The following is a 9522-nucleotide window of genomic DNA, read 5'->3' on the forward strand; positions in this document are numbered from 1 at the left end:
GCAATGACTGCAACGACTGAAACTACTGCAACGACTGCAATGACTGCAACGACTGAAACTACTGCAATGACTGCAACGACTGAAACTACTGCAACTACTGCAACTACTACAACTACTGCAACTACTGCAATGACTGCAACTACTGCAACTACTGCAACGACTGCAATGACTGCAACGACTGAAACTACTGCAACTACTACAACTACTGCAACTACTGCAACTACTACAACGACTGCAACTACTGCAACGACTGTAATGACTGCAACTACTGCAACTACTGCAACTACTACAACTACTGCAACTACTGCAACTACTGCAATGACTGCAACGACTGAAACTACTGCAACTACTGCAACTACTACAACTACTGCAACGACTGCAATAACTGCAACGACTGAAACTACTGCAATGACTGCAACGACTGCAACTACTGCAACTACTGCAACTACTGCAACTACTGCAACGACTGCAATGACTGCAACGACTGAAACTACTGCAATGACTGCAACGACTGAAGCTACTGCAACTACTGCAACTACTACAACTACTGCAACTACTGCAACGACTGCAACTACTGCAACGACTGCAATGACTGCAACGACTGAAACTACTACAACTACTGCAACGACTGCAACTACTACAACGACTGCAACGACTGCAACGACTGCAATGACTGCAACGACTGAAACTACTGCAACTACTGCAACTACTACAACTACTGCAACTACTGCAACTACTGCAATGACTGCAACTACTGCAATGACTGCAACGACTGCAATGACTGCAACGACTGAAACTACTGCAATGACTGCAACGACTGAAGCTACTGCAACTACTGCAACTACTACAACTACTGCAACGACTGCAACTACTACAACTACTGCAACTACTGCAACGACTGCAACTACTGCAACGACTGCAATGACTGCAACGACGGAAACTACTACAACTACTGCAACGACTGCAACTACTACAACGACTGCAACGACTGCAACTACTGCAATGACTGCAACGACTGAAACTACTGCAACTACTGCAACTACTACAACTACTGCAACTACTGCAATGACTGCAACTACTGCAATGACTGCAACGACTGCAATGACTGCAACGACTGAAACTACTGCAACTACTACAACTACTGCAACTACTGCAACGACTGCAATGACTGCAACGACTGAAACTACTGCAATGACTGCAACGACTGCAACTACTGCAACTACTGTACTTATAGCGAAAAAGTACATACGGGACAGCGAAGCGAACCGTTTGCGTCAGAGCGAACCTCGCGAGGGCCCCTCGGAGAAACGAACCGAACGTAAACACGCTCGAAGGTTCGGCAGAGAGGTTCGCGGAGCAGGCGCGACGATCGGAGGCGGAACGGAAATAAGACGGACAAAGATCGGCGAGAAGGCGTGTCCATGTCGGAATCTTAGCGCGCGCTTAGTCCCTTAGCATCTTCTTTTGAGTATTTTTTAAGTAGAGATAGATCTGTTCACGATTGTTCGGCTATGGTTTTTTCTAATCCTGATTTGAATTCGGCGATGCGAGCGTCGAGCATCTCTTCCAATTCCTCATCCAACTCCTCATCGGTTTCTTCTCCATCGCCCTAAATTTTTCACTCCAAAAAAATTAATCTTATAGCTCGTTTGCTTCTCTTACGCTACTTGATGAATCGACTTGGACAACGGGGATGCTGCATTCATCCTGACTAATAGCATCCTCAGTCAAAAGAGCACCAGCTTCAGTCGAACTATTGGCAACGTAAACACTTGTATCTGTTTGCTCTAACATTAGACAATCCAATCATCGTCTAAAATTTAATACCTTGGGCTGTCTCTACCGCTGAAGCAACCCCGTTGCCATCTCTTCGATTTTCAGTCACTTGTGAACGTTCTAGACTGGCAACGGTGGCCTGAAGAGACAGCACGTCCGATTGTAATCGTTGATTTTGCTTCTGATAAACAACTCCTTAGTATGGTTAATTAATTAAATCTGAGCTTGTCTGTACCTCTAAGGTAGCTACAGTAGCACTTCGTATTGAAGCGTTGAGCTCTTCGACGCGAGTTCCCGCAACTTTTTCAGCCTAGTAAGACTGCTAAAGAACTACGCTTGGACGACGAGAAACGGCTTCACATTCGCGACTTTAGCCGAGGTTCTGAGTCGCTGGTTCTCGAGCCTCAAGACGTCCAGTTGAGAATTCGCCAACTGAAGAATTCCGTGATATAATGAATTCATTTTAAAAATTCTATAGTCCTACTCGAAGTTCGTCGACCGTTTTGCCGTGCGCTATTCGCCTCATTTCGAGGTCTTTCTTCATTGAATCGCACTTTGCAAGTAGACTACTCAAAGCCTGCTTCCTACACAAAATTATTGTATCTAATAATTCCCACTTTTATACTAGGAATTACTTCGACGACAAAGTGCTCGTTAATCTCGTTATTTTTTGAAGTGCGTCGTCGTTTTCTCGCTCCAATACGAACACCCTTTCTCGCAGCTAAATAGCGTAGATTCGGTAGGCCTCTAACTACCAATTAAAAGTCGGCAAACTTGGGTCATTTCTTGGCTTTTCAGATCAGCAGTCATTTCCTCAAAAGACTCTCTATGATTATCCTTAACGAGACTATAACGATTTTATCTGTGGATTCAAGTATTCCCATACCACATTACTGGTCTGCCTTTTCATTGCAGAGATCTGCTTCTTATAACTCTCAATACTACGCACCCCAAATTTCAGTTAAATCAATTAAAAACTGATCATATTTATAAACTAACAGTTGAAGCTGATGCTTTAACTCTTTGATTAATTCCTTTTCTCTTTGATTAAGCATTCTGCATAGATAAAAATCGCTCGTGCGCGCAGATAGTCTGGCGAACGCACCTAACGGCTGACTGGGCCTGCACCAATTCCTCTCTAAGATGAATGTGAGTCGGAGAGCCGCTACGGCTCGTTCGACTCTCCGTCTCTTCAAAAGCTCTTTGCAGGAAAGTGATGGTTAATTTCTATTTTCTCAGGGAACTACTACCTTATCACTTCGGCCTTCAATTGAAGAGTCTCTCGTAGTCTAGATATTTCCTCTTCGTACTTGGCCTTAACTTTCTGTACAGCCTTATTTAGAAGAAAAAAGTATAATATTAAGAACATCACGGGCTCGTTCTCAGTACGTTTTGCTGCCTCGTTTCGCGCGAATTCAACTGTCCATGAAGGTCCTCATTTTCGCTATTTAATTTCTAAGGACGTATATCTGACTGGATAGAAAGGAGTCTCGATCCCTACTTGCAACGTATCCTTTGCTCTCGCCAATTCAACGTGCAGACTCTCGCACTCACTACCAGTCTGATTCAACTTCGCTAGAGTCTCCTCCAAGGCGGATTTAAGTCTTGGATAAACTCAATCAAATGACAACTCAAAAGAAAACGGATACAGACCTGGAAACGCTATCTTCGCTACTTAGAACATTATGTTCAGTAAGTTTCAACTAGAGTGCGTTGTCTTAGGGGATCTCCTATTATGAGATACGAATGGGGCTAATACCTTCGCTGCCATTTGCGTTGCATAGGCGCTGTGCGTCTTTTCGATGTTGTCCTGTAGCTGTCTCTTTCGTTCCAAGTCCCGTTTGTACGTCTCATTGCATTCCTATATGGGAAATCAGACGGATGGTTGCGTGTCTTTGGCTCCCCTCTCGCCTGGAGATAGGAACACTGGCTGAGAAGAGTTTCTATTTCTGATTGACTCTTCTGTAGCTGTTGATCGAGTCGTTCCTTTTCTTTGGCCCAAGTGAGCGATCTTCCGTGCAACTCCTATATATAAATTGGTTACGTGGCGTCCAGTTTTCTCATCAGGAAAGTAATTCACTTCAAAAGCTTTTCTCACGTGCTGCGTTTCTCTCTTGACTGAACTCAACTCAGATACGAGCTGTGAAAAGGAGATCACCGAAAATAAACCCATATTTAATTAAATTAGGCACCTTGTCCTTCTCCTTTTCTAAAGACTTTGTCTTCTTATCTTTCCGACCTTTAATCTTTTCATAACGACACGAAAGACGATCCATCTATAGAGACAATGTCTATTTATTGACACTAGTATTGACACTACAGTACCTCTCCTTTGAGTGACTTCAGTTGTGAGTCATATGCTCGACTCTTTTCACAATGAACCTCGCTTAGCTCGCCCAAATTCGAGTGCAATCGATCCGCCTTTGATATATGCAACGAGATATCATTTTCCTCTTTGCATTCTTTTCCTCTTCCCACCTCGGCCGTTTTTCTCTCCAGCTGAGCGCGAGTGACGCGTAGCTCGTCTTCTCGACGCTCCAATTGCCGGCGAACGTCGCCCGTTCGCTTTTCCCATTCGGATCGTTTGTTTTCGAGGAGGAGATCGATTTGGCGCATGAGCTTCGGCAAAACGACGCTCGAATCGATCGCGATCGTTCGCGAATTGCGTACCTCTTGTATTTCGGGCTCGCACGAGCGCAAAAGAGACTCGCCGGCTCTAAGAAAAGTCGTTCGGATGCGCTAGGGATCGATATATCATCGAACTCCCCACCGTTTTCCCGCTTGTCGCTTGAATTCGCCGAGAAGCGACGACGGGTTCATTTGGAAATGATTGCGGAGCGAGAAACGGCGACCAACTGTGACTGTCTGTCAAGTGGCGCGCGCGAGTACGCGTACAGCTGCGTCTCGATCGCGTAGTTCAAATAAAGCCTAAATATTTACTATAGTGAAAAAAAGTAATTGGCCGAGCAGAAATCTGTCAATAAGACGATTTCAGCCGCTCTTCTCTTTCCATCTTTACTTTAATTCTCAGATACTACGCATATAAAATCATTAGCGAGTGGGCTTTATTTTCTGCATACTATACCTCTTTTCTGCTCTCTATTGCCTGTCGTATCCACAGCAATTCCAACGCCAATTCCTCGCGACGTTTCTTCAGACTAGTTCGATCGTATAAAGGAATTTCACTTTGACCCTGCTCGATTGCCACAGTTTGACTAGGATACGCCGTGGAAGCTTTTCTAGGCGACTTTGGAGTCACTCTTCGCGTCCTTTTCTTACGAGAAGTCAACTTCGTTTGAACAGCTCGTTCTTCTTTCAGAGGAGCGGGAGCTTCTACGGGTTTTACCGTGGATACAGCAGACGTAAATGAACCCGAGAGCTGAGTAACATTAAAGAGAGATTCATCTTCATCAGATAAATCGTTCTCAGGTGGCGGTGGTGGTGGACTAACTTCAAGAGCGGTTTCTCGAATAGGAGAACTCGCTGTTGAACTGGCACTAAGTGCAGAACTAATAGAGTCGATTTCAACGCGTGGTTCTGCCGCAGGAATTTCAGGCAATTGATCAGTCCATTCGTTTTCTGGCTCAGAGTCATTGTTGGACATCTGACTGTTCTCCTCAATCAAGGGTACCGTCCTACTGGTTCTATCTTCTTGTTGCTCATCTGATGGCACTGCTATTTCTCGAGCTAAAATCACTTCCTCGTCGCTGAGGCTACTGAGACAGCTCACAGACCCGCAACTAGATTCTCCCGCCTCTTCACCAATCTCCCCATTGCTATGACTACTACTACCGTTTGGATGAGGAGAATGAGTGAGCGCCGGAGTGTTTTCTACGTCAGACGAGTCGCTTTCGTCTCGAGTGCCTGCTTCTTCTAGACTCTTTGACGTCTCGACGACTTCTTCTACGATTTCGCTCGTTTCTGTTCCCTGAATCGATACAGGGCGATCTTCTGTGGTTCGAACGGTTGATTGGGTTCTCTTTTCGATAAAAATCGGCTTCGTTTGCGTTCTATTCCATTCGATCGCGCAGTCGTCGCCTTCGATTTCGCGCGCGATGCTCGTAAACGCTTCCCCGGCCTCGGCGATCTTCTTTCTTACGAGGAAACCTCTTAGTATAGCCTAAAGAACTTCTTGTTTCTGCACAGTTGCGATAGGAAGAGAGAAAACCCACTTGTAAACGAATCGCAACATCGGCGGCCATTTTGACGATAGAGTACGCTAAATTTGTAGAAATGGCGGAGAAAAGAGCCAAATCTGAAGACACCTCTAGCGCGAAGAGAGAAAAAGAAGACAAAACAGTCTCACAGGAGCAAAAATACGAGTGTAAGCGTTCATAAAGCTGTTCGAGCAAACGTCAAACTATTTCCACCAGATCTCGATCACACAGCGGACGTGCAGTAGGAAAAAATAAGAATAACACGTATGCATTGTGCATAAATCTTTGTTCCTAGACTCCACGCATGTATCCTTTCAGACAAAGAGCGTAGTGTACGTCCCCCCAAACAAACCTCCACACAAATCAAAATTTAGGAAACAAAAACATACCTTTCGAATTCGCGGTAGTTAGCAGGACTAGTATCCGCGTAGAAAATGCATCCGTTCTACATCCTTGACCCTATAAAAAAGGGGGTGACGACCTAAAGGAAGCTTTCGAACAGGTTCACTCGAAAGACTCCACCCTAGGAAGCGTATGCGCGAGCGTTGGCGTTTTGTTTAGTGCGGCGTTGCCATGTTTGGCTACATGACCGAGTTAGAGACGGTCGAGGAAAGCCGAACAGATAGCATAGAGGCGGAAGGTGCGGTGGGAGGGAAGGAAAATGGGTTTGTCAACCGGTTTTTGGGATAGGAGATGATATGATATCTCTGCTCTATCACTTTCTCGACGAATTTTTATTCCTATTCTGCGCGGAGCCCTATTTTATAATCAAGGTACGTACGTACGTACGAGCACGTGACTGGGTATAGTAAATTGTCTTGCTCTCGAAGAGAATTCGAATCACCGAATTCGACAAAATCAACTTTAAGATAAAGGCAGAAGGGTCAGTAGATACCGTAGCTTAGACAAAACGCCAACCTCTGTACTGGATCTTAGTTACGGCGAGACATTCGATCTGTCCAAGCATCCACAGGTCAGAACCAGAACTAAAACTACGTCTCCCCCGTCATTTGTACGTTATATCAGGGCACCGAAGTAAAAGCCATCACCTATTCCAATATGCAAATTTACGACGAAGAGGGACAGCACGAAGTGTACGTAATAATTGACATCTAATTTCGCGGTTTTGACTATCGCAAGTGTCGTGGACTATTGACCAGTTACTACTGCCTGCAACAGGACACGAATCTAAATGCAGTACGCGATTTTCGCACCCACTCCACGTCATTGTCCGGATTTACCGGAAGAATTTCAATTTTTTAAATCGACCCACGGTGCACTTTCACCGTCTAAAGTACAAATTTGGGGGGTTTTTTTTTGAGGGAGAACGTAGCGTGTTTTGCGCGACTAATCTCCTATGGTTGTGGTGGCTTGGTGGCTTGGTGGCTTGCGGCTTGGAAATTGATACATCCTGGACTGGTGTCTTTAGCAGAACTGTAAGTATGCACTCCGCCTTCCGCATTTAGACCACACCATCTGTCGTAATCCGAAACGTTGTTGACGGTTTGGCCTTTCACTACACGAAATGTCTCGAGCGATCGGCTTTCCCGTACTGCACGCGCACCCAGTCCGAAACTCCCGTCCAGCCGTGACTCCGTAAACGACATTGATTACACCGAAATTTCCATTCCGGGTACGCGTGGACCTAAAACACGGCACTTACCATATATGGCGAACAATTGGGTAAGGGGACGGAGCCCGGCGAGGGCCGTGCATAAAACCCCAGTATTCCCCAAGAGACGAGTCAGTTTAGTAGTCGACGTCGTACGCATAACGATGAAGCCTCAGTCTCTCATACAGAAGCCCGCCGCAATGACCCTCGCTCCCATCATGCTCATGCTTCTCATGGTGATCAGCGTCGCAACGAGCTACGTCGCCTTTTTCGCCGGCTACCTAAAGAAGCGTCCCTGTAAGTGCACCGAGCTAACGCGCACTTCGTCCCTCGTGACTGACGTTTCGTTTACCGCGAAGGCAAACTCGAATGCAAGTCGAATCGCTTACCGACGGTCAGCGGCGGTCTCGCCAAAAGTCAAGCGCTGCTGATGGTCGCGAAAATTGACGTCGCTCCCGCTGCAAGGCGTGGTGAGTTTCCGTCTCGGATAACGTCTCCATTGCATCTCTAACGATGGAATGTTTTTTTTTCCCGCAGACACCACCGCGATAACGATGATGACGAGTCGTCGTCCCAATCGATCGTCGTGTTTTCTCGACGTGCCCTCGTGCGAAGTTCGTCGTTGAGAGAAGAAGAAATCACGCGAAGAAAAGTCAACAGAATAGGCTACTCCCTTTTCCTGATATCTGACCTCCGTGAGGCGATGGAATCAACCGGAAACAATCCCAAACTCGCCACGGCGATCGATCGAATTTGAATTTGATACAGCACCTTATGGTTTTGCTGTTTGTAAGCCCCATGGGCGCGAGACGTTGCAGTACTGTACTACTGCGTTGTGTTAGAACAAAAACAATCCTCGTTTTTTTTTTCTCTCTCTTTGTTGTTTTTTCGTCTTGGACACTATAGACTAGTAGTACCAAAAAAAACAATTCATTGTACCTGTCTCAATCCTTCTTGTCTACGTTTCCTCCTCCTCCTATGATCTTTCGTCTCTGCTTGAGCATGTGACCGTAGAGCTGGGGAAACACGGGCACGTAGAGAAGTACGGCGACGCAGAGAAACGTGAAGAAGTCGAAGCTGATGTTCCACTTGTTGGGAAGTCGATAGGAAAATATTCCCGTTTCCTGTGCTATAGGCATCATATTGCCTATAAGCAACAGCTCGCCCTTTCAAAGCAAATCCTCGCGTATAAATAAATAAATCTATGTTTTTCTTACAGCAACTCCTGTTGGGTAGAGTACGATAAAAAAGGTGTATCGGCACCAGGTTAGGATATAAGGAGTCCGATGGATGATGTTGAAAAAGTAGAAAGAATAGCGTATTATTTCACTGATGGTCCAGGCGAGCACCATCATAGCAAAACCGTAATGACTTTGAATTTTCTACGTACAAAATAATAAAAATATTATTTTTGAATGTGGTTGATTTCTCACTGGGCCTCCGGCACTGGCAACGAACCAGAGAAGAGTCTCTCGCGAGAAAACTTGAAAAAACGTTAGCATGACGCCTGATCGTACTAGACCGAGCATTGCATGGAGTATCTAGAGATGTGCATTCGAGAGGCGAGGTCTTTTTCGTGCTGAAACACTGTACTTCGAGAACAGCGAGCGTTTGCGAGACTTTCAAAGGTTGCTCGACGGCGCTGTATAGATCGTTGTAGAATTCCTTGAGCGAGGGGCTCGAAGCGTAATGGAGGAGGCCCCGGTAAAGAACGAAGGTCCATCTAGACGAAGAATGTACTAAAAATAGTCGGAAGAAGCAGCAGTACTGTACCCCAGCACTAGAAACCCGTTGTAAGCGAGCAAGTACACCTTCGCCGCTGCAGACATCTTTGTTAGCGCGCGAGTGTACATGACATCGCGTGCACTGCCAATTAAAAATTCAAATGTTGTTGTTTCATACACAACAACTCCTGGATAACGTGTTTGTTGCAGCATTGCGGAAATATCATTACTTGCTTTCAAAAATGTGTGCTTT

The 9522-nt window shown here is 45.6% G+C and overlaps 5 protein-coding genes across 5 annotated transcripts; 2 read left to right on the forward strand and 3 right to left on the reverse strand.

The window, feature by feature from the left end:
- Positions 1-1451: 1451 nt before the first annotated feature.
- LOC136198087 (centrosomal protein of 63 kDa-like) lies at positions 1452-5004 on the reverse strand. The gene is made up of 24 exons (XM_065988003.1): positions 4862-5004; positions 4547-4810; positions 4447-4492; positions 4255-4395; positions 4102-4197; positions 3969-4052; positions 3857-3916; positions 3688-3801; positions 3536-3637; positions 3430-3479; positions 3278-3380; positions 3166-3231; positions 3027-3109; positions 2882-2977; positions 2776-2832; positions 2663-2717; positions 2551-2613; positions 2412-2497; positions 2261-2360; positions 2137-2208; positions 2012-2086; positions 1828-1957; positions 1663-1778; positions 1452-1609 (listed from the first exon to the last, which is right to left on the reverse strand). Exons 2-24 carry the CDS (start codon positions 4594-4596, stop codon positions 1496-1498), a joined length of 1959 nt encoding a protein of 652 aa, XP_065844075.1. The 5' UTR covers positions 4597-4810; positions 4862-5004; the 3' UTR covers positions 1452-1495.
- Positions 4856-7934, reverse strand: LOC136198094 (uncharacterized). The gene is made up of 3 exons (XM_065988010.1): positions 7498-7934; positions 5949-7449; positions 4856-5896 (listed from the first exon to the last, which is right to left on the reverse strand). Exons 2-3 carry the CDS (start codon positions 5976-5978, stop codon positions 4856-4858), a joined length of 1071 nt encoding a protein of 356 aa, XP_065844082.1. The 5' UTR covers positions 5979-7449; positions 7498-7934.
- Positions 6001-7138, forward strand: LOC136198102 (protein archease-like). The gene is made up of 9 exons (XM_065988017.1): positions 6001-6100; positions 6150-6174; positions 6229-6239; positions 6404-6435; positions 6495-6573; positions 6624-6706; positions 6764-6816; positions 6870-6906; positions 6960-7138. The coding sequence occupies exons 1-9, from the start codon at positions 6010-6012 to the stop codon at positions 7047-7049; spliced, it is 501 nt and encodes a 166-aa protein (XP_065844089.1). The 5' UTR covers positions 6001-6009; the 3' UTR covers positions 7050-7138.
- Positions 7499-8493, forward strand: LOC136198103 (uncharacterized). The gene is made up of 3 exons (XM_065988018.1): positions 7499-7842; positions 7905-8015; positions 8083-8493. Exons 1-3 carry the CDS (start codon positions 7602-7604, stop codon positions 8169-8171), a joined length of 441 nt encoding a protein of 146 aa, XP_065844090.1. The 5' UTR covers positions 7499-7601; the 3' UTR covers positions 8172-8493.
- Positions 8372-9378, reverse strand: LOC136198100 (very-long-chain (3R)-3-hydroxyacyl-CoA dehydratase 2-like). Its single transcript, XM_065988016.1, has 5 exons — positions 9319-9378; positions 9139-9268; positions 8979-9086; positions 8763-8927; positions 8372-8711 (listed from the first exon to the last, which is right to left on the reverse strand). Exons 1-5 carry the CDS (start codon positions 9372-9374, stop codon positions 8490-8492), a joined length of 681 nt encoding a protein of 226 aa, XP_065844088.1. The 5' UTR covers positions 9375-9378; the 3' UTR covers positions 8372-8489.
- Positions 9379-9522: the final 144 nt, after the last annotated feature.

The sequence above is a fragment of the Oscarella lobularis genome, chromosome 18 (assembly GCF_947507565.1).
Source record: "Oscarella lobularis chromosome 18, ooOscLobu1.1, whole genome shotgun sequence".
NCBI lineage: Eukaryota > Metazoa > Porifera > Homoscleromorpha > Homosclerophorida > Oscarellidae > Oscarella > Oscarella lobularis.

What these genes read in the sequence shown, in the direction of transcription:
- LOC136198087 (XM_065988003.1), bottom strand. Translation starts at nt 4,596, where the DNA reads ATGAACCCGTCGTCGCTTCTCGGCGAATTCAAGCGACAAGCGGGAAAA. An exon ending in AAAGCCAAGAAATGACCCAA is followed by an intron (nt 2,498 to 2,550) that starts GTTTGCCGACTT and finishes TACGCTATTTAG; the next exon opens with CTGCGAGAAAGGGTGTTCGT. An exon ending in AGCGGTAGAGACAGCCCAAG is followed by an intron (nt 1,779 to 1,827) that starts GTATTAAATTTT and finishes TAGAGCAAACAG; the next exon opens with ATACAAGTGTTTACGTTGCC.
- LOC136198094 (XM_065988010.1), bottom strand. Translation starts at nt 5,978, where the DNA reads ATGGCCGCCGATGTTGCGATTCGTTTACAA. An exon ending in ATGTTGCGATTCGTTTACAA is followed by an intron (nt 5,897 to 5,948) that starts GTGGGTTTTCTC and finishes GAAGTTCTTTAG; the next exon opens with GCTATACTAAGAGGTTTCCT.
- LOC136198102 (XM_065988017.1), top strand. Translation starts at nt 6,010, where the DNA reads ATGGCGGAGAAAAGAGCCAAATCTGAAGACACCTCTAGCGCGAAGAGA. An exon ending in AGATAGCATAGAGGCGGAAG is followed by an intron (nt 6,574 to 6,623) that starts GTGCGGTGGGAG and finishes TTTTTGGGATAG; the next exon opens with GAGATGATATGATATCTCTG. An exon ending in ATCTGTCCAAGCATCCACAG is followed by an intron (nt 6,907 to 6,959) that starts GTCAGAACCAGA and finishes ACGTTATATCAG; the next exon opens with GGCACCGAAGTAAAAGCCAT.
- LOC136198103 (XM_065988018.1), top strand. Translation starts at nt 7,602, where the DNA reads ATGGCGAACAATTGGGTAAGGGGACGGAGCCCGGCGAGGGCCGTGCAT. An exon ending in CTACCTAAAGAAGCGTCCCT is followed by an intron (nt 7,843 to 7,904) that starts GTAAGTGCACCG and finishes TTTACCGCGAAG; the next exon opens with GCAAACTCGAATGCAAGTCG. An exon ending in CGCTCCCGCTGCAAGGCGTG is followed by an intron (nt 8,016 to 8,082) that starts GTGAGTTTCCGT and finishes TTTTTCCCGCAG; the next exon opens with ACACCACCGCGATAACGATG.
- LOC136198100 (XM_065988016.1), bottom strand. Translation starts at nt 9,374, where the DNA reads ATGTCTGCAGCGGCGAAGGTGTACTTGCTCGCTTACAACGGGTTTCTA. An exon ending in AACGGGTTTCTAGTGCTGGG is followed by an intron (nt 9,269 to 9,318) that starts GTACAGTACTGC and finishes TTCTTCGTCTAG; the next exon opens with ATGGACCTTCGTTCTTTACC. An exon ending in TTGCCAGTGCCGGAGGCCCA is followed by an intron (nt 8,928 to 8,978) that starts GTGAGAAATCAA and finishes TTTTGTACGTAG; the next exon opens with AAAATTCAAAGTCATTACGG.